The sequence below is a fragment of the Charadrius vociferus genome, unplaced genomic scaffold (assembly GCF_000708025.1).
Source record: "Charadrius vociferus isolate BGI_N301 unplaced genomic scaffold, ASM70802v2 scaffold198, whole genome shotgun sequence".
NCBI classification, from domain to species: Eukaryota; Metazoa; Chordata; class Aves; order Charadriiformes; family Charadriidae; genus Charadrius; species Charadrius vociferus.
The window spans coordinates 3,637,670-3,660,113 of record NW_009649951.1 but is presented as its reverse complement, the minus strand read 5'-3'; the positions used below and the strand labels follow the sequence as shown (position 1 = coordinate 3,660,113).

At 40.1% G+C, this 22,444-nt stretch overlaps 1 protein-coding gene across 1 annotated transcript in view; it reads right to left on the bottom strand.

Annotated features, from left to right (window-relative positions):
* Window positions 1-5,691: 5,691 nt before the first annotated feature.
* SH3GL2 (SH3-domain GRB2-like 2) overlaps window positions 5,692-22,444 on the bottom strand; it is a 21,115-nt gene continuing 4,362 nt past the window's right edge. Inside the window, exons 3-8 of the mRNA XM_009891501.1 lie at window positions 18,755-18,898; window positions 16,782-16,915; window positions 15,473-15,631; window positions 13,905-14,008; window positions 9,736-9,866; window positions 5,692-7,177 (exon numbers count right to left, since the gene is read on the bottom strand). Coding sequence (XP_009889803.1) covers window positions 6,978-7,177; window positions 9,736-9,866; window positions 13,905-14,008; window positions 15,473-15,631; window positions 16,782-16,915; window positions 18,755-18,898 — 872 coding nt within the window. The 3' untranslated portion in view covers window positions 5,692-6,977. The remainder of the gene's footprint in view (window positions 7,178-9,735; window positions 9,867-13,904; window positions 14,009-15,472; window positions 15,632-16,781; window positions 16,916-18,754; window positions 18,899-22,444) is intronic.

Sequence of the window (22,444 nt, the reverse complement as noted above, 5' to 3'; positions counted from 1 at the left end):
TGGGCCCAGAGGATTTTGTTCAGTGGCACAATGACCAGCTGAAGGCCAGCCATGAATGGTGTACACCAGCAGTCAATAATGGGTCCAATCTTGTCCAACATCTTCATTAAAGTGGGTCCAGAGGAGGGCCATGGAAATCATCAGAGGGATGGGACATCTCTCCTGTGAAGAGAGGCTGAGAGTTGGGGTTTTTGAGCTTGGAGAAGAGAAGGCTCAGGGGAGACCTTATAGCAGCCTTTCAATATATAAAGTGGGAGAATAACAAAGATGGAGTGAGACATTTTACCAGGGTGTGTAGTGACAGGAAAAGGGGCAACTGTTTTAAACTGAGAGAGGGTAGATATGGAATCATAGAATTGTTGAGGTTGGAAGGGTCATCAAGTCCAACCATTTGCCTAACCTGACAAAACCATTTCTAAAACATGTCCCCGAGTACCACATCTACCCTTTTTTTAAACACCCCCAGGGATGGTGAATCCACCACCTCCCTAGGAAGCCTATTCCAATGTTTAGTAACCCCTTCCGTGAAAAAATTTTTCCTAATATCCAATCTCAACCTCGTCTGACATAACTTGAACCCATTTCCTCTCATCCTATCACTTGTCACCAGATATAGATTGGACATAAGAAAGAAACTGTTTTATAATAAGGGTGGTGAGACACTGGAACAGGTTCCCCAGAGAAGTTGTGGATGCCTCATAATCGGAAGGGTTCAAACTCAGGTTGGACAGGGTTTTGAGCAACGTGTTATAGTGAAAGATGTCTCTGCCCATGGCAGGGTATGAGCTTGGAACTAGATGATCTTCAAAGACTCTTTGCAACCAGACCATTCTATGACACTATGATTCCATGGTTAATGGTCTGGAAGTTTAGGCAGAGTACACCATCCATAACTTTACAGATGATACAAAACAGGGAGGAGTGTCTGATACAGAGGGTTGTGCTGGCATCCATAGGAACCCGGACAGGCTGGAGAAGTGGGCTGACAGGAGCTTAATGATCTTCAACAAAGGGAAATGCCAAGTCCTCCCCCTCAGGAGAAATGTTAGACAGTGTGAAAGTTACATGTCACAGTAGAGGTTCATAAGTGGGAAGAGAGAGTTTATGCATTACACTGAATTTGGGTGCAGGCATTAGATGGGTACCTGGTTTCAGACCAAAGTATGTGGTCTTCATGGGGTGGGAGCACAGCACATCGAGTAGAGCTAATGGGGGCCTGTGAGAAGTCTCACTCACAGCCTGTGGAGCCTGGTGTTTGTGCTCACCACAGCAGGGAGAAGAAATGGGAAGTGGCAGAGGAGTACCAAGCACTCCCATAGTCCATAAATGTGCAGACCCCAACACCTGGAGAAGGGGTCCCCACTTGGAGCCACGCCCTCACTCTGCACCAGTTCTCCATGTCGTCAGTGAACGTCTTGCCCCTCTGGTGTGGGAGGAGACAGAGTGACCATGGGGATCATTAGAAAAGCCAGTAAAATAACTGTCTTTGTGATGTGAAGTATTACTACTTACAAATATCTAAAGGGTGGATTGAAGGAGGATGGAGCTACAGTCTTCTCGGTGGTTCCCAGTGACAGGACGAGGGGCAATGGGTGCAAGTTGGAACATAGGAAGTTCCGTTCCAACACACGATAAAACTTCCTTACAGTTAGGGTGAGAGAGCACTGGCACAGGCTGCCCAGGGAGGTTGTGGAGTGCCCTTCTCTGGAGATTTTCAAAACCCGCCTGGATGCAGTCCTGGGTAATGTGCTCTGGGCAATCCTGCTTTAGCAGGGGGTTGGACTGGATGATCTCTAGAGGTCCCTTCCAACTCCAAAAATTCTGTGATTCTGTGAATTACAGCTGGTGTCTACTTCAGGACCTCACTGCCCATGTGGATGCTCAGAGCAAAGGATGTGCCACAGGTCAGTGACTGTTGAGGGAGAGGGAAGTCCCATAGATGAGTACTGGTGATAGTGGTCAGGTAAATCGCTGAATCCTGCAGTTTCAGGCAGTGACCCAAAGAAGCACTGGTGTGTTTCTGCATGTACCAGGAAAGCAGATCTTGTCAGAGAGCTGCCCAGCCCCTCCTGGAGTCTCTCATCTTGTAGATGAGCAGAAATAGAGGAGCTCAAGCCCCCTTTTCTTTCCCTGATTTGTGTTTGTGTTTCTTTTCAACTCCAGGTTTCAAAAAAGGTGAAAAGAGAGCAAAAGGCACAAACCCTGAGCGCTATGCAAGTGAGCGCAAGCAGCATGAGGCTAGCTGCCACTACCCCACCAAACGAGCTGCAGGCAAGGAGAGGGCTCTTACTGCAGGGAATTCAGCTCATCCACTGTCTGCCCCAGCAGCGTCTGAAGGGGAAATGTTCTCTGTTTGAGTCATAGAGCTGCCAGGACTTTCCAGAGCCAGTGGCTCTAGGAAGGCACGGCAGAAGATGCTGCTTCTTTGACCTGCTTCCCTGTGCTTTATCTCCAAGGAGATTTATTTATTACCTATTAAAGGAAAATAGCTTAGAATTTATCTGTACTTTACAGTGCACAGTAAGAATATATCACAAAGCTGTTCCCATCTCTGCAACATTTTGGGCTAAATGGTAAGAAAAGACAGCAAAGCCTTTTGGAAATTTCAAGTCTGTGTTTGAACTACCAGAGTGCTGAGAGTTAAAAAAATAATAAAATAATAATTACAGAGCATTCTAGAAATTCTGAGCTTAAGTCTAAGACAACCTATTGGTGCTTTACAGAAAATTAAGATTGTTCATATAGAATGAACTGGGGTTTATACAGTGTTACCTGGGAAAATGCCCTAATTCATGACTTCAGTTGCCCATCTCAAACCCAGACTACTCCTATGGTGGGAAGAAGGCCCATCTGCACACTGACCTACACACACACTGGTCCCTGCTTTCATGAGTCTAGCCAGTTTCCCCAGCCTGTAGATATGGCAAGCCTAGGACACATCCAGGAGCAGAACTATTGCTCAGAGTAGCAGTAGCCATGAAAACTCAAAAGACCTAAAAATGTGAAATCAGGAAAGAAGTCCTCATAGCAGTTTTCAAGTCTTGTAGTCCATGTAGTTCATGTGGGAAAAGTAGTATGATTATCTGTAAAGGGAGAGTTGTCTGTATAATCACTAAGCCAAGACTCAAATACAAAATTCTGGGTGTGACTACCATTTTTCTGGAAGGAAAGGGATATTTAAAATTTTTTTAAAAGAGGAAAAAAACCCACCCTTATTTGGTTCAATCACTTCCTTGTTTAAATGGAGAACTTTTCAGGGAACTGTTGGGAGTTTTTTGCTGTATTTTTCACAAAGTATCTCTTTGCAATATATGAGAAGGTCTAAGAAGGTGAAAGTTTCGTGAAACCTTAGGGTTCAATAAAAAAAATACCCTACATCAAACCCAAAACATTTAGCTATATTCGGCAGCTGATAGCTCAGCGCTGGAAGACTTCCTAATTTCCTCTGTGATAAGCAGCAGTTCTACAGCTAGGTTTGGTAATTAGGAACCCATGTGACATTTTTGAAATGTTTCTGAAGACATACACCTTAGGAAGTAGGATGACAGAAGCTTTAAGTCAGCCAGTGAAAAAAGGATTTTGCCTCCATCAACAGCGTGTCTTTCGTGCTTCTGGAAGGGAAGAGAGTCACAGGGCTCCATAGGCAAAGCTTTGAACTACCTCAGATGTAAAATCAAACAGCATCCTGTTTTCTTCGAATCCCTGGAACACACCCTTCATCCTAGCACTGAAGCTTTAGATACAAACTTTTGTCAGCCCTGGTAATCTCTGTCTTGGCCAAGTCAGATTTTGATCTTACCACATGAGAAATAAAGCATTCTTCAGGGATTACCGGTGTGAGACAGAGAACAGAGCAATATAGAACTGCCAAGAATTGTGTAACATGTCGAGACCAGGCCCATGTCATCAAGCGATTGCGTGTAACACATTTTTTTGCTATCTGTGCATTCCTTCTGGCCCCATTTGTTAAAAGACACAACAGTTCCTTACACCTTAAAAAATATGCCCCCTCAGCAGGGTGGGATAGCACTGCACACCAATTATCCTTTTGCTCTAAATCATGTAAAATTATCTCTAAGGTAGTAGTGCTATGTTTGCAGGCCCTCCACAAACACTAAAAAATAATAATCTGACAAAATAGGGGGGTGCCAGGGCCAGAAACACATGTCCCAGATCAGCAGCACTACCTGTGACTGCTAAGCCTTGATAATTAACATAGTTAATCAACTGTAACATAGTTCTTAACTGTAGTACACCACCATTAATGCATCTTTTAAAAGCTTCAGGGCCAATGGGTTTGAAAAAAGTTACTTCCAATCGTTGACAGAAACTTACTTAGAGGCCAGTCCTAGGATTTAGGCCAGAACTGCAATAAAGTAACAAGAGTTGTGTGTCTATATATATTTTTTTTTAAAGTAGTTCAGGTTGGAAAGGACCTTTAAAGGTCAGCTAGTCCAACTGTCCTGCAGTGAGCAGGGACATCTTCAACTGGATCAAGCTGCTCAGAGCCCCATCCAACTTGACCTTGAACTGAGCCTTGAATGAGGCTGCATCTCTGTCAGACTCGGTCAGAGTCTCTGTCAGCATGTGTAGGGACATCCCTTAGACAGGCCTACAGGGTTATGTGACAAGGCACTGGCAGCTGGGTGCTGCAGGGCAGCCTCTGTGAGCCTGGAGCTGCCTCGTGCCCAAGAGGGCTGGTTCCAGCCAGCTCCAACAGACCCATCACAGGGCACATGTGAGGCCCTCAGGCAAGATGGTGGCACGTCAGAGAAAACATACTTAAGAAAGGGCAAAACACACTTGGCAGAGAGAGAAGGGGACAAATACAAGAGTCAAGAAACAGCAGAGGGAGCACCAAGGTCAAAGAAGGATGAGGAGGAGGCAGTTCATGATAGATCAGCAGATATTCAAACTGTGGCCTGTGCAGGGAACCACCGCTGGAACAGGGAAAAACCATGAGGAGGAAGGAGCAGCAGCAAGGAGCTGTTACAGACTGATCACAAACCTCCCATTCCACATCTCCCTGCGCTTCTGGTGGGGAGGAGCCAGAAATGAAGGAGTGAATTTGAGCTTGGGAAACGGGGCAGGAAAGATGTTATTTTAATGTTTGTCTTTTTTGTTTCTCACTACGCAAATCTACTGTAATTGGTAACAAATTAGTTTTCTCCAAGCCAAATCTGTTTTGCTTGTGACAGTGACCAGTAAGCAATGTCCCTGTCTTTATCTCAACCCATGAGCTTCCTTACCCTCCCACCAAGGAGGAACAGTAGGTGAGCAGCTGGGTGGGTGTTTGGCTCTTTGCCAAGGCTAACCCACCACAACATGTGTACAACAAAGAATATAAAATGAAATAAAATGCCGTGAATAAATTGGAAGTTACCACATCTTTAAGCTTTACTAGAGGGTTTGTGAACACCATCGTTCTTTAATGAGAGACAACCTGTATCCACAAGATTGCATGCTGATCAGCGTGACATTAATTTAATGTGTGCAGTGTTCAGTTTATCCTGTTTATAAGGGCATTATACATATAATTTTTAATTGACTGAAGCAATATGATGATGACAAAAAGAAGTATTTTGCACACTTGCAGGAAATGAAGACTATGATTTCTGAAATAAAATTTTTGTTAGCTGAAGTTAGCACACCAGATTTGAAAGCATCAAAGTAATAATCCACAACATTATCCTAGTTATTCTCTCAGCATTTATTTGAAATATCAATACTTTCCATGATATAGTTTATACATTAAGCAGTAGGGAATTGTCTTCATTTCACATCATCCAGTACTGAAGTGGCACATTCGAAGCAGCAGATTAAACCTCTGAAAGAGCCTGTACAATTTAGATAAATAAAACTCTGGATAACTAAGCTAACAGAACTTCTGCAACTGTTACCAAAAGAATGCCAAGAAGCTAGGCACAGCACTGTACACACAAAGTGCAGCAAGGAGGAACACAAGAGAACCAACTAAACATATGGGAAATGTTTTTGCATATACAGCCACATGTCTTTAATTCCTCAACACAAAAAGATAAGTTTTATTTAGTCCTCATTGAGGGCAGAATATGCATGAATGACATTTGAAGAACACATGGTAGACAGAAACAAATGAAGTGTGGGTCATGTTTGGTTGGTTATTGTATTCCTCAGTGAATGAGTTTACAAAGGATATCTGGTGCTTAAGCAGCATGATTTTTTGCCAAGACTTGACAAGAAACAGTTAACAAATGCCAGTTTTATTCCCCATCTTGCCCTCTTACTGGCATTTTGGTGAGCATGCTCAAGGTTCCTGAAGGGCAAATTCAGGTGGTTTGTGGTCCAAGGTTTTACTATAGGAATCCCCATTTTATGGTTTACAGTTTACCTCTGGATGGAAATAGGCCTTTTAAGAATAATTAAGAATATAAAAATGAGCAGAGAGCAGCAGGACACACAGTACAGTGGTTCACTTTCTGAGAAACCGAAGGGTCTACATTTACACTTCTCTGTGAGAACAGCAAGCCAGTTTGGTTGGAAGATACAATTCTGGTTAGTCAATGTTAGACCTGTGTGAACTGTATCATTAGGAAGAGAAAGATGGAATGGCAAGAACTTTTCCCTCTTTTTATAGAGAACTAAGACTGAAAAGTAATGCAGTGGTGATAGGCATTATCTTCCCAATACCACCTTCACTTCCTGCTATTTCACTATGAGCTATCTGCTTTGCTCGCCATCATCTTCCCAGCTTCACCTCAGTAATGACTCTGGTTACCACCAGGCCAGCACGGCCAATAAACTAACCAACACTATGCTGGCTCAGAAGATATCACGCATCACCACGTAGTATTATGACAACACGTAAACCGAAGATGCTCAGTGGGAAGCGATGACTCTAACCACTGCAGTTTGCACTTGTCAGGTGTAAGAAGCAGCATTTTGAAAGCAGTGGTACTGACACAACTATCTGGGTCAGAGGTGGTGGATCAGCCATCCTAATTGGGTAATGGAACTAGAATATCGACATAATTGATGGGAAAGAAACCTGACTGGCCATGAAGCATCCCCTCATACCAGTTTTCATCAATCTGGTTAGTGAGGGTAATGATATCACCCTCTTTAAATCCCAGCTCCCCTTCATTTTCTGGTTCAAAGTCATACAGAGCTCGGCAGCATGGCTGATCCATGTGAGCACCTATGGAGAAGAAACACAAAGAAACAATGTGCTTAAAAATCTCATCAGTTACAGCATCCTTTTTACCATTGTACCTACTACAGATTTTGCTGTTTCTGGTATCACTCATATGCTGATGACAGTTCTTTGATAAGATCTAAATTTGGACTGCTAAACTTTGTTAGAAGACAGCTATCAGCTTTTGGCAGCCTTCAGTTTTCATATGTGACTGCTAGTCTGAGAATCCTAAAAGCCAAGCTACAGTCAAGCCCACACCTAAAAGCGTGGCTACGATCCATTTGGAAGCTATTTTTTATCTGTTTACAAAACATATAAAATGAAGCAAAAGCCCTAATGCATTTCCAACTTTACTGGCACAGAGACGCTTTGTCTGTTTACCTCAGGTAAGTAGTGTAAGGAGTAGCTTACACAACAATGAAGATATAACTGTGTCTTTATCCTTTATTTGGAAACTTCACTGGTAAATCTAGACTGTAAACCCCTGTATATGCCCATAATCCTATGAATTTTAGTATCAAGTTTCCAAAGACCTTTTCTCCCCATTCCCACAAAACAGCTGCAGAGCCATCAGGACAGACTCAGAACAAGTATGAAATGGAAAGCTTTCTAATATGCTAGTTCATGAACGTCGGATCATGAACCCTTTAGGATGGCTAATGGATATTACTGTAAGTCATTTGTTTAGATTTGATTTTCATACATCATATGAAATTAATAAATATTCATCCCATGCACTATATCGTACTCCTAATACCCACCCGCCCCTCCCCCCGGCAAAGTCACGAAGTCTCTATAGCTTCAAGCCTATCAAAAGCAAAATTGTTACTGGTCAAAATATTTAGGATTTAGCAGCACTAAATTGTAAGCAGTCTTAGATCCCTACCTGACTTCCCATAGAAAAAGTTCATGCACTTCCAGTGGTGAGAATGAACCGACATGTGCCACTCCACCATAACGGCACTTCTATGAATACATATTTCAGCTTTTTCATGTACATTGGCTTCAGAATGAATAAATTTTAGATTCAAACTTTTTGCATATTCAGTTCAACCACTCACTACGACTAGAAGACCCATGCTTCAACTATTTTAGGACAAAAATATTCCATTTCTATAGATGTCAATAAAGCAAGTTTTTCAAATACCAGATTTAATTAATTAAATTCTGTAGTGAACCTTCTATAAATTTCTTTACATATCACTCACATTGTAATTCGCTTTATTTGTCATGAAGACTATTTTGCTGCCACAGCCTTACAACGTGTATTTGAAATGTTCATTAATACTAACTGAAATTTATAAGACTTAGCAAATAAATTCTAATGACCATAGGAGATAAGATCTTTGAATGAACCAACCTAAACTTACATTAAGGAATTTTCACTGAAGAAGGCATTTCTCTGAAACTGATAAACACTTTAAAAGAAAGAATCTGTATTGAATAAAATGCTAAATACTGCTCTCTGAAGAGGAAAACATGAATGCTGAAGAAACACAGGAACATCAGTCTGCACTGCCTTAGCACAGACAAGTGTTCATGACACTACAAAAAAAAGTGAAGAAGAAAACTACTGGTGGCATGAGCAGAGCTTTAGTATGTAAGACTCAAGCCAGGCTCATGCACAAGGAATCTCCATTGTATCCCCCTCCTTGCTAGCATAGTGAGGAGATTACTAGGAGTCTGCAAGATTATGCAAGACAATTTCCAATTGCAGGTGCCAAATGGAGATACTGTGGCTGCCTGTACCTGGGAGAACATCAAACATTCGCACCAGGACGTGATGGGAAGGAAGGAAGTCCCGGTTAAAGATCTAGTGAAAAAAACATTCAGTCTTACAAGGTGGAGTGCGCTAGCAATTGTCACTGAGGTAAACTGGAATAACTGAGGTCAGGGTCTGGACAGAGGACAGCCCTCACCATAACATGGGATAACAGACCATTACAGGTCATTTGAGAAACAAATAATAAAGCTTTCTTAGTATGTGCTGGTATGAAATAAACACTTCTTTAAGGTCATAATTATGCACAGTTATATAAATGCTTAATCTGGCTTGTGCCGCTCCCAAGTGGACTAGAAATATAACTCAGATGGTTTTGATTTTCTTTTTAGTGATTTTTACTTTCAGGGACTTTGTATTTTAACACCTGTTTTTAAAAAGCAGGATAAGGTTATAAAGGTTTGGGGGAGGGGCGTGGTCAGAGTTCTGCATTTTCATGGAAAACTTGCAGTTGTTTTTTCGGTTTTCTAAGTGCCTTTTTTGTAAAGATCTATATTTCAAGGTGAATTTAGTACAGCAGCATCTCTTTGAGCTTCTAAAACTAAGGGAATTTTTGACCCTAAGACATGTTTAAAGCAGTGGATGATCCATCCCAGTTCTCCTGCTTGGGGATGTGAACACTTCGCAAAGAAACAACAGTTCAAACAGCTCTCTCCTATACTATCCTTATTCTTGTTTTCCCTCACTATGGAAGAACTAATCTCTAGAAGAATGCATGAAGAATGCGTTGTAGCAAAACTTCAGAGTTGGATTCTTCTTCTCACATTGCTACTGCCATTACCTGACGGTTTGGGTGTGGTGGCATGGGATATTCCTCCATTGTGCTGAGTATTGTCCCCAGTTGTGAAATCCAGGCTCATACGTGGTTTGGGCTGGTATTCTCTCCTGGGCTGAGATGATGCCTCTTTTATTCTGCCAAAACACGAAGTTAAATGTCAAGAGTTAGTTTCTGGTAGTTAAGAGATGAGATGCATGCAACATCTTTATTTCCATGGCTGAAGTTCCCATCCACCAAACATCCAGACTAAACAATTTTTGACATTTGGAGAAATTTTTTGTTTACAACATTAGTTTAAATTACCAAAACCCACCTGAAGTGATTATGCCATGAGGTTGTTAACTTTTCTTTCCCTCTAGGAACCAAGCATTTTGTCTGGCTTCCTTTTGTCTAACAATAACAAAGAGCTTCTAATAGAGAAAAACTTGTTACATGACTAGCAATGCTTACAGATGGGCTGTAGAAACATCTCTGCTCCCATTTTTAGCATGATTTTTGCTTCTGTCCCTGGCAAGCCTTAACTATTCAGTTGGTCGATGCCAACTCTTGTCATTTTGTGAGGAGACTGTGTGGGAATGTACTGACTTCAGTTGCAGACAGTTCATTTGTAATTTGGAATACTTGTTTCACAAAGGCATGCAACTCCAGTTTTCCTGACTTTCAAAATAAAACTGTTATGCATCATTCATTTCAACTTATTCTTCTAATAGAGAAATCTAGAATTTCTAGGAAAGGGTACATTTTCAGATTCCAGGGTAAAATCCAGGGAAGGGATGATAACAGAATCAGAGCAACTTATGCAGAACAACTGCCACATAGATTTCTAATACTGCATGTGGAAGAATACTTGAGTGAAGACCTCCATATTACAGTACAAGTTGGTTTCTCTAACCTTCTCTAGATCTGCCCCAGACTTGCTGTTGATAGCAAATTTTGATTTATTTACTGAAAAAATCTGCTTCTATCTTAACCAGTTTTGGTCTGATAACAAGGGTTTTCTCACCATCCACAATGTTGTCAATAATAATCAATCCCCAAAGACTTCTTTTCTGTTCATAACAAAAACATAAGCCTAATAAGTCAACAAAATAAAGTTAAATAGAATCACAAAAGGGCTAGAGTTGCAAGGGACCTTAAAGATCATCCAGTTCCTCACCCCCCTTCCACTAGACCAGGTAGCTCAAAGCCCCACCCAGCCTGGCCTTGAACATTTCCAGGGATGGGGCATCCACAACTTCTCTGGGCAACATGTTCCACTGTCTCACAACCCTCAAAGTAAAGAATTTATTCCTAATATCTTATCTAAATATACCCTCTTCCAGTTTAAAAGTGTTACCCCTCGCCCTATGACTACACTCCCTGATAAAGAGTCCTTCTCCATCTTTCCTGAAGGCACCCTTTATGTACTGGAAGGCTACTATAAGGTGTCCCTGGAGCCTTCTCTTCTCCAGACTGAACATCCCCAACTCTCTCAGCCTGTCCTCATAGGAGAGGTGCTCCAGCTCTTGTTGTGGCCCTCCTCTGGACCTGCTCCAACAGGTCCATGTCCTTCTTATGTTGGAGGTTCCAGAGCTGGACATAGTACTCCAGGTGCGGTCTCAAAGAGCAGAGTAGTGGGGCAGAATCACCTTACTTGACCTGCTGGCCACGTTTCTTTTGATGTAGTCCAGGACGTGGCTGGCTGCCTGGGCTGTGAGCTCACATTGCCAGCTCATGTTGAGCTTCTCATCAACCAACACCCCTGAGTCCTTCTCCTCAGGGCTGCTCTCAATCCATTCTCTGTCCAGACTGTATTTGTGCTTGGAATTGCCCCGACATAGATGTAGGACCTTACACTTGGCCTTGTTGAACTTCATGAAGTAAAAAGGCTTTGCTTATTAACAGAAGTAACAGAAGTTACTTTTTCAAAACAGTGAAGTTTTGAAGAAATACTTAAACAAGTTCTGTTACAGTTAATACTTCCGTGAAACAAACACCATTTTTTGCAGATAATGAACTAGAAGGTGACAGTTCTCGTGACTTGCTAAAAATTACCCAAAAGCTTAGTGTGAGACATGCTTCTTAAGAAAATATCTCCAAGGAAACCATTCCTGTTTCCCAGCTGCTCTGTCACGATAGCGTGTCTTGAAAACTGCTGCCTCCTTTTGCTTGATGAAAAAGAGAGTTTAATAGGAAAAGCCTTTGCTGACATTCCAGATTTTATTAATTTTATTGCAAGTCTCCCAATGTTTGCCAAGTTTCTAAAGTCCCAGTTCCTGGAATCATAGTATTTTGAGGAAGTTTATGCCTTCCATTAATGTGTAGAAGAAAAATGAAAATTCTTGCACTTGCAGTTCCTGAAGAAAGTTTTGAAGCCCAATCTAAAGGGCACAGAAAGAATAGAAGACTCTTGAGCATTTTTAAAATTTTCATGGGTTTTGCAGTCTAACTCATACTTTTTTTACATTCTTTGTGCAATATCTTAGCAGTTAGAAGACTATGTCCATGCCAAACAACAGCACGAACAAGTTCCATTCACATCCTTTAAAAAGTATCTAGAATATGGTCTGTATGTGCTGTTGACATCACTGAGACTGAACAGTAACAAATTTGCTCAGCTTAAACATAAAGCATTATTTATTTTCTGGTCCATAACCTCCAAATCCCAGGGCCATGTGTTCCCTTCTGCCTGCATATCACCAGCAGGAAAAGACAAGCAGTTCAAATTGTAACAGCTCTACATCCCTGCTTAATCCCTGGCATAAGCATACCACAGTGCTCTAGTGTCCGGTGGTGTGGGCAAAGGATGATTTAGCCAGCAGACTCTTTACAATTAGGGATGCACAGCAAGTTTATGCAAAGAATTTGCTTCAGCTGATCCATAATAGCAGTCTGATGCAAGGTTCTGAAAAGCTAAAATCATTCAGAGCTGAAACTTAATGCAAAGATACCGTTTAGCAGAAATTTCAAAAGGGCAAAAGATTATCTGAATTGTTACAGGAAATCTGTTGCAGAGAGAAGTATGTTTACTTTATGGCGTAACTTATGGACTACATACCAACCCACCTGCTCCTGAGGATTTTTGAATGCTTCTGTAAAGTAAGTGAACTGCAGTAGTCATTTGGAAGTGCTGAAAATCATTCTGTGAGCCATTTAGCCAGTACTGCAAACTGTATCCAGAAACAGCCTGCTGGGCAGCCTACCTAACAAAAACAAGTGCCTCTCCTAATCGCAAAGAAATTTTAAGATGTAGAACTGGATGAGGCTTACAGACTGTGTGCTTTGAGAAAATAAACACTGACAGATCCAGTAGTACCAGAAACTAGATCTACACTAATGACATCAGAAAACAGCAAAGAATCATACGTGATTAAAAAGCTGCATTCATACGGTATGTGAACATTATCTACTCTTGGGAATTACATCCAGCTTTTAGGAAGAGTCATCCAGAACCATGTGGACTAAAATCTTTCCTGTATGTTAAGTTCCCTTGAAGAAGGACATGTGTGTGGGAAGATGATAAACTTCTACAGACGTTATTTTCCTCATTTCAAGGGAGTACAATCTGTTTTGTGTTTATAGAAACAAAAATTCTAAACTGAAAAATCTAGAATTCTAATAAAAAGATATTGTATCAATTCTGAGTTACAGAAAAGGGGATGGCAGAGGTAAAGTCAATTAAGCCTTGTATCAAGTTTGATCTGATAATAAATCTGAAAAAAAAAAAATTATTTAATAAGGTGGCAAATGATGGGGGTCTCACTACCTGGGTCAGGAAGATCTTCTGGTAGATAAGAATGTAACAAGATACTCTTTTTCAATAGCAAACATTAACACCTTCTCTCAGAAAGACTACTTTGTGAATACATGCAGGAATGGTAAGGAGTCTGAAGTTGTAAGTCCCACTGACTTCCAATAGTTATAAACAATTGCTATCAGTTAAATCATATTTAACAGCTTTATTGAGCTGAGATGCTTTCCTGAACTCAGTCCTCATTCAGTCATACTCAGAAGCATATGCATCTCCAAAACATAGAAACCTCAGCTTGCAATTGCCTAATGAAATGGTCCTTGTTTTCATATACATACAATTACCAAGTTGCAAAAGATAACGGCATTGCATTTTATTCATAGGTTTTCTGCCTCTGTGAAACAAAAAAACCAATTCAACAATCTTACAAAAAGTGCATTACCTGTCTTCCAGCTTAGAAGTAACTCGCTGTAGGATCTGCGTGGCTTGCTTGTGGTACTCCAGCTGGGCTTGTACAAGAGCAGAAAGCTGGCTCACTTGTTCAATCTGAGGATTGACAATAAAACATCAGATCTCAGGTGAGTACTAACAGCTCAGCAATAGCAAGTAAAGACCACTGTCACACTGACACTGCAAAGGCAGTACTTTACTTATCTCTCTAAAAATTTGATTCATCTTTGTATTTCATAAACTGTTACGTATCAGTCTTTACTCATTACCATGTCTGGTTACGACCTGATCTGGAATGGTAACTGCAACTCTTCTCCACTGATCATCTCCACAGCTGATTTGCGTGAACAGCAGCCTACAGATCTACCTCGTTCAGCAAACACGATGAAAGTAAAAATGAGACTGTAATGACAGCATAACACACCTTCTCCCTCCCTGCCTTTGAGGGGCACAAAACCACAGGGACTATGGTCCTGCTTCTGTTGTATTCTGGCCTGTGAAGCAGACCAAAACAGAAAGATACTATGTACTCTTGGATGCAGAATATTTGTGGTGAAGGCATACAGCACTCTAATTCATAAGGGAAAAAACATCCAAAACTCTGTTGTGGGCAATGCAATTGCTAGCAGTTTCAATAATACACAATGCCGCAACAGTGTAATGCAGGCCAGCACTATCTGGCCACATGGGACTGGATGTTACTACAGAGGATTAAAACTACAAACTTGTTTCATTTCAGCACAGCTATATTTAATTTCTAACATGCAAATATTTTCAGGTTTGTTATGGCTGCTCTACAGCAATCTGGTAACAAAACAAAGAATTAAATTAGGTATGTATTTAAACTTTAAATAAATCAAATCCTTTACCTCAACAGAAATATTGAAACTGAGTTTCCTTTGACCACATATTCTGTAAGACAGACTTCAGCTGAAATGTTTTTTTCCTCCAAAAGATATAATTTTTCTTCTCACTTGATTTTACACTTTCAACATTAATTATAAATAGGAGATTAAAAAAAGTAATAGATGATCAACCCTAAACCAGTCTGTAAGCAAATTTATTCTGCAGAATCAGATTTGAGCAGCCACATTGACTTTGGCTTTCCTACTCACTATTGCATCTGATTACAGCAGAGACCGTGGGGCTGTGTGTTCATCATCTCTGGTCTTTACCAGTCAGCCCACACACTTGACCAAATGCCTTGGCTCAAACCCTGAAACCACAGCTAATTAAAAGTCATGACTTACATTTACATAATTCTAAGGAGGAAGATATTTTGGTTTTGTAAGTAACACTATGCAGTTAGGAAGCACAACGATGCTACAGAGGACTTATGTTCTTTAGCTCAGTTACCTATAAAATGCCTATAAAATTAGTCCTACATGTGCACACTGTATATTGCTATAGCTTCTGAGTCCACCAAGGAGTCAAGTGCACCTCCATTTTACAGTGACAGGAATCTGTGGTGTCAACAAGGCTTTCAAGTTTTAGACTGCTTTAGACTGCATTCACTGCTGATTTAAGATGCAGCTCAAAGATTAGAAAGGGATATCTCACATCCATTTCCAGAAGGTTGAACATGCTTGACTCAGCAATTTCTTTTGATTCATCAAATTTCTCCAGAGCTTGGCGAAGTTCTTCATCGGGGAGCTTGCCCTGTCTTTTCTTTTTGTAATCAAAATCCAGGCGTCGACCCTCCATCTTCTTTAGGTGATGCTAAAAAAACAAAAATGCAAATGCAAGCACAGAATAAAGGATGTTCCCCAACTCTCCTTACACTGCATTGTAATCAGGTAGTCCATGTACATTTCCAAGCACGTGCTGTTTGCTGTGTATCAACCCTTCCCCAGAGGGCAGAAACACAGAACAATGAAGTAGGTGGTTTTACATATCATTTAAGCAGCAATGGTGCACTGCCGTCTAAATGACAGACTGTCAACATTAAAAAAAGGCCATGCAGCATGGATAAATGCAATTGCCACCTGTATATAAGATACACGAGTTTCTAGTTTTTTAACTCTGATGCAGAATTCGCTGAACACTATGGCTTTTCCCTAGATGTTTAAGAGACAATTCTATTAAAAGCACAAGTTAGTACATTTTTGCCTGTGTAACAGTTCTCATCAACAACACAACACAGAAAATATTTTTATCATTTCTATCAGACCACCAAAGGATCTTAATGTAATATTTTATTAAATATTTTCTAGTTTGTTAACTGACATAACTTTAATGTCAAATTGTTTAGCAGCTGCCACATCAAGCTGGACAAAAGTTAACGCTACCAGCACAAGCATTAATACTTTAGGCGTTTACTTTCCCTCAGAAGAATCAATTTGTCATCTATTATAATATTTATGACTCTGCCAACTTGTAAATTATATCAAACTGCCTAAGACATCTTTCTTCCACATACATTTAACAATATGAAAGACTTACGGAGTGTTTGCGTTCAAAATTCCTGGGAATGTTTCAGATGATAGTTTCGTATAGACAAAAGAGTAGAGCCAGTCTAGAAGCAACTATCAAAAACCCTCACATGTCATACACTAGAAAATTGAATGTAAACATCTGCTCATCTGTTTAGTGAAATGAGCTTTCAAATGGTAGGATTAGACTACTGCGTTGATGCTTGCATAAGCTTGACAATACTACAGTCAAAAAATGTCAGAATTTTGATCTTTCCCTTTCTAAAGCACCACCAAGAGAGACAGAACTGAAAAGTAAAAATCAAGCCAAAAGAGACTAAAATCAGATAATCTGCGAATCTGAAAGCCCATTTTAAACAACAAAACTTACATAAATTTTGAACATTCATACAGTCTAAACATTTGGCATTATTAAAATGCCCCATTGAGGGCAATACCTGTATTTCTCTCAGATCTTTGTCATGGAGATTCTGAAGTGGGTCAATGAAGTTTTGTTTCACTTCCATGTCTAAAGAGTCCTTAACCTCAGAAAGCTCCTTCATAGCTTCTCCCACATCCGCAAGTGCTGGTCCTGAAAAAAAAGATGTCCAGTTTATCTCAAAACAACTTCCAAATCACTGCAGAATGAAACTGAGTCATGGAAATGTCAGTTAATATTTCATTTTAAGTCTCAAGTTTAGGAAAGAAACAGAGTATGATGCACTGTGTGAAAGGGTAACATGGATTTTACACTTCTGCAGCCCCCAGAGTTTATGCTTTGTAACACAGCCGAACTTGAGGATCCATACTGTGTCAAGACAGCCTCCTCCACACCCCTTGTTGTCTGTTCATTCCTCACTCTGGTGAAACATGCTAGAAAAGAATTATATGTATTAGCTCCTGTGTTGCTGTCACCAGACACTTGACTGCATACAAAAATAGCTATAATGCAAGCGTAAGTCTCCCCGTTTGTATCAGTGAGACTGGTGACAGTATCAAATGTAAAGATTCTTAACAACGTCACAGATTATTTTTTTTAATGAAAGATTTTTTGGTTGAAACTATTGACTTGATACACCTACTCAAGTTCATAAACTTCAATAAGAATTAGCTGCCTTCTGAGATTTCCTCCAAGATTAACCTGAGGGCCACAAAAATTACCACTCTGGTTTACCATCTCTGCATAAAAACAAAAGCAAGCAGCTCAAAAATACCCTCCTGGTTTGAGGTGGAGGTCGGTGGAAAAAAATCAACTTTCAAAGAATACAAAGGGTCTGAAAACCTGAAAATGTGAGAAATCAGAAGGAGCTTTGTCTCCCAAGCAGGGGATGCCAGCAATGCCCTGCAAAACTAGAGAGCCTGCCAGATCCAGATGAAGAGTGACAAACAGACATAACAGCTGCTATTAGTTAAGAATGTGAAAATAATTGCTCTATCTATTCTGCTGCATGCTACTGCAATCATCAGGGAATATACAGCAATTTACACAAACTAAATTCTATTAGTTCTTCATTTTCCCTTTAAAAATGTGTTTGAAATTTAGCAAATGAGCGGCAACCAATTAAAAAAACAATTCAGTTGTCTTTAGCACAAATCATCCTACATCTGCCAAGCTAACAAGTAAATTATGTAAAACAAACAAGAATGTACCTTTTCCATTGCAGATGCCTTTATACCAGCAACAACATTTTATGAAGATTGAAATAGGAAACAGAGTTTTCACAGTCCTATTTGAGGGTTCTGTGTGTTGCCATATAAAAATGGCCACAGAGAAGTCCACACAAATAGGACAGAAAGACAAAGGATCCTGTCATGAATGTCGTCTCTTTAAGTTAGTTCTCTACTGTTGAAGAACACAATGTTAAGTCTCTGTTTAACATTTCTAACTCAGGCAGCCGTAAACTCATTTGGGGCTTGGATGGAGGAGCAATTGACAGATAAGACAGGAGGATTCACTAGTGCCTTAAAATGTGGAATTTGGTCAGAAAAAAAAGGTAAAAGTCTAATAAAAATCTATTAGCCTTTATTCCTTGCCTGTAATGAAGACAATAACATTTATTATAAAGATTCTGAGATCAAAAGTGTTTTATTGTACACATTCACAGACAACAATAAGATTACGGAACATGTACAACTTTCATCCCAACACATCCCCAGTAACATAAGCTACGACAGAGAGCCTAAAGCCTATACGGATATGGGTCCAAACGGAAACAATATGACTTTCATCCACAAGAAAAAAATCTGTAGTCCAAATCCGCAAAAGATACTCAACAGTCCTAGACCGACCTTAAAGAAGTCTGACAAAGCAGAACTCTGACGCTTCTTGCAGAAGTTCTTCTAAGAGCGCAACACTTTAATAATGAAAGTTATATTAAATTTTACTACCATTTTTATTGCTTTATAAAGGAAAGGGAAGCAATGAAGTTACCAAAGTTGCATTCTTCTCCAAGTTCTCGGCCAAATTTCAGCATCGCATCTGCCAGCAAGGCTTCAGCCTGAGGGTAACCTGGGCCCTTTTCCTGGCCTCGAATTTTTGACATAGTGTTGATCATGCTGAGTTTAGCTCTGGAAGCTGAAGGACATAAGTGACAGAGGTTACAAACGTGCAATAGTTTGACTATACAGACAGGAATGCACTCTTTACATTTATCTGAGCAACCTACAATGTGTTTGAAGGTCGTTATCTAAGTTTAGGACTAAGTCCTGTTTTTCATCAATTATTTTTAGATCAAAGGAATGAAATGCTGTTGATCACTGACTTTTTTCTTCTGCTGGTAGGCCAGAAAGGAGGCTTTGTCCTGAACTTTAAGTCGAAGCTTCCCTTGAAATGACTTGGACAGAAGAAAGCCCAGGAACGCTCCCAAGATAGCATGTTTGACATGTGGTAAAACTCAGGTAGAAAAATCTTTAAGATATGCCCAAATTCTTCATCTTAAAATCCTCAGGCACCAGATGGACAGCAGATTGAGCCAGCCTTGCTCTCAAGGAAAATTCCAGACTAGGCACACTCAAGATTAAACTGTGGTACCCCACATTTTTTAAATGTTTGAAAGCTTTTCTGTTGTGGAATATTAAATAAAACCTACATCCCCAAACAGGATGTCCAACAACCTTTCAAAAAAATTATTGGTTTTTATGGGGATTTGGGGAATCTCCTACTTCAATATGGTTTTCAACTGTACTTTATAGAACCATAGAATCGTTTATGTTGGAAAAGACACTTAAGATCATCGAGTCCAACTGTAACCCTAACACTGTCGAGTCCACCAAGAAATCATGTCCCTAAGTGCCACATCTACACATCTTTTAAATACCTCCAGGGATGGTGACTCAACCACTTCCCTGGGCAGCCTGTTCCAATGCTTGATAACCCTTTCAGTAAAGATATATTTCCTAATAACCAGTCTAAATCTCCCCTGGGGCAACTTGAAGTCATTTCCCCTTGTCCTATCGCTTGTTACTTGGGAGAAGAGACTGACTCCCCCTCGCTACAACCTCCTTTCAGGCAATGGTAGAGAGTGATAAGGTCTCCACTCAGCCTCGTCTTCTCCAGGCTAAACAACCCCAGTTCCTTCAGCTGCTCCTCATAAGACTTGTTCTCTAGACCCCTCACCAGCTTTGTTCCCTTTCTTTGGACTCATTCCAGTATCTCAATGTCTTTCTTGGAGTGAGGGGCCCAAAACTGAACACAGTATTCAAGGTGTAGCCTCACCAGTGCTGAGTACAGGGGGACTGATTACTTCCCTAGTCCTGCTGGCCACACTATTCCTGATACAAGCCAGGATGCTATTTAGCTTGTATTTTATTTTAGATACACACCTGCAGATCAGAAAAAGGACATAATTATCATACTTGATAAAAACAAAGAAAAGAAACATAAAAGTACTAATTTGTTTGATGATGTGCTTTAGTGAATTTTTGCCATTACAGAATGTGAATGGCCTGCAGAGAGGGAATTACTTAACGACACTTGACTTCAAATTTTGCCAGCTAAATCCTATTGCCAGCAAAGCTGACTCAGTGGGTGTTTCTACCTATGTTATTGTGTGTGCTATGGGAGGACAACTAGGAATGCCTCTACCTTCCTCCTTGCAAAGGCCTGACTTTGTTAGTTGCTCTTATGAGTCATTATTTCTGTTTACAAAACATTGGAAGCTCACACTTTGTATGCTGATTTCAGTGGTCAAAACTCAACCTTGCACACATTTCTGCAACAAAGCAAAACATCAGCAGACTGGAGTAAACAAGTGTTTTGCTCTTAATTTATTGTTGAAAGTGTGTATCAAGAGATGGTTCTTATGGCTGAATGTATTTCACCTTGTGGCACACAAATGTATGCAGAGATACAGACACAGAAACAGACACAGGAAAATCAGGCAAGTGTCTAGTAATTATTTTGCCTGACAAGCAGCTATGAAAGGATAACATATTTTTAATATACAGTAATTATGGTTTTGTAAGCTTTCTCACTACGCTTGACTGCCACCAGATCAGGCTCTTCAGCATCTGAATTTCTTGATGCCTTCTGTTTCTGCCCACTACAAAACTACAGTCAGCAGACTGGCTGACTGTTCAGTATAAGAAACTGAATTTTAATGAAGTGTCTGGCCTTTAAAAATGGCATCAAAATGATGGTGGCAATGGGAAAATACAGAAGCACAAAAGAAACTAAGACACAAACAAAATCAGTCAGGGGAATGGAGGCAACAAGCTGAATTAAAACAGGAACAAATGGGAGTATTTTCAGAAATAAAAGAAAAAAAAGTAAGAGGGCATACAAAAGAATGAAGTGGCTATATTCCAGACAGGCAATTAAGAATAGAAAGCAAAAGGTACAGGAAAGAATGAAAGAAGTCAAAGGAAAATAAGGGAAGGGCAAGAAATAAATGATAATGAGAAGAAAGATAAAAATGAAAAATTCATGCTTCAATGATTCATCTAATCATTTAATAATGATTACATCAGAATCTTGATTTAGTAGGAAATCTTAGAATACATCCACCAGTGGTTTCATTCCACTTGTCCTCTTTTAAAGTTGATTCCAGTAACTTCCATGGGAGCAGAGGTTGTCCTCAGTCAATCTCAAAATCCCATCCTGAGCCCTTTCATTTATACTGCTTTATTGTGCCAGTGTCACCTGCTTTCTTCTCTAAGTTATGTTTCAGCCTGACTGAAGACAGGCAGAGATGTACAAAACACCACATGGAAGTGACCTAAATGCTTGATTCTTTTCCCTGGTTGCACTCCCTCTCCTTTACATTGACTTTCATGGTGTCACTAATGATCCACCTTAATATTAAGTGTTAACAGACCTATGGCGAATCATCAGAATACTGCCAAAAGAGTTTGAAAGAAACTTCAGCAGTGGGTTCAATTGCTCATTCTTTGTACTTTCAATCTTGTTCATCCTGCACCTTTTCCTTGAAATTATGGTCATTTACATCTGCATGGAAAGTCTTTGAGCCTTCTTCATGTTCAATTTTAGTTATTTTCAGCTGTCCTTCAGCTTTTTTCGTAATTGGGAGAAGTCTACATTCCCGCTAACCTCAGCCCAACATCTCTTTTAATACATTCACCTTTGTCTTAAATATTATTTTGCCTTGCCTCGCCTTGCCTTCCCTTGCACTTCCCCTGCCCCTTCCCCTTCCCTTTTTCCTTTTCCTTCCCCTTCCCTTTTCATTTTTCCGTCCAGCATTAATTAATTAACTGTTTAGTGAAGTTAGACAATGCTGCATACCTCATTTATTGATTCTTCAAAACACCATGAAGCCAATTGATCTCTAGCACTGCAATACTATGTAATCCAAGCATATTGACATTTTCAGGGCACATCTTACTTATCAAGGAATGTGTGCTACATCCCAAACCCTCTTCTCCCTACCAAACCCAGGTAAACTTTTAAAGAAAATCTTCTGTTAAATATCACTGTTAAAGATTTTTTTTCGTTAAATTTCCCTTCTCTTCCCAATGTAATGTTTCAATTTTTTATGAAAATGAGAAAGGAAACAGAAAATACTGGAAATCAGCATTTTTGGTTCCCCCAGGTAAACAGCAATATAGTTGTAGCGAGAAATTTAAAGAGGAAATTTTTTATTCTATTAAAAAAAGAAGTAATTTT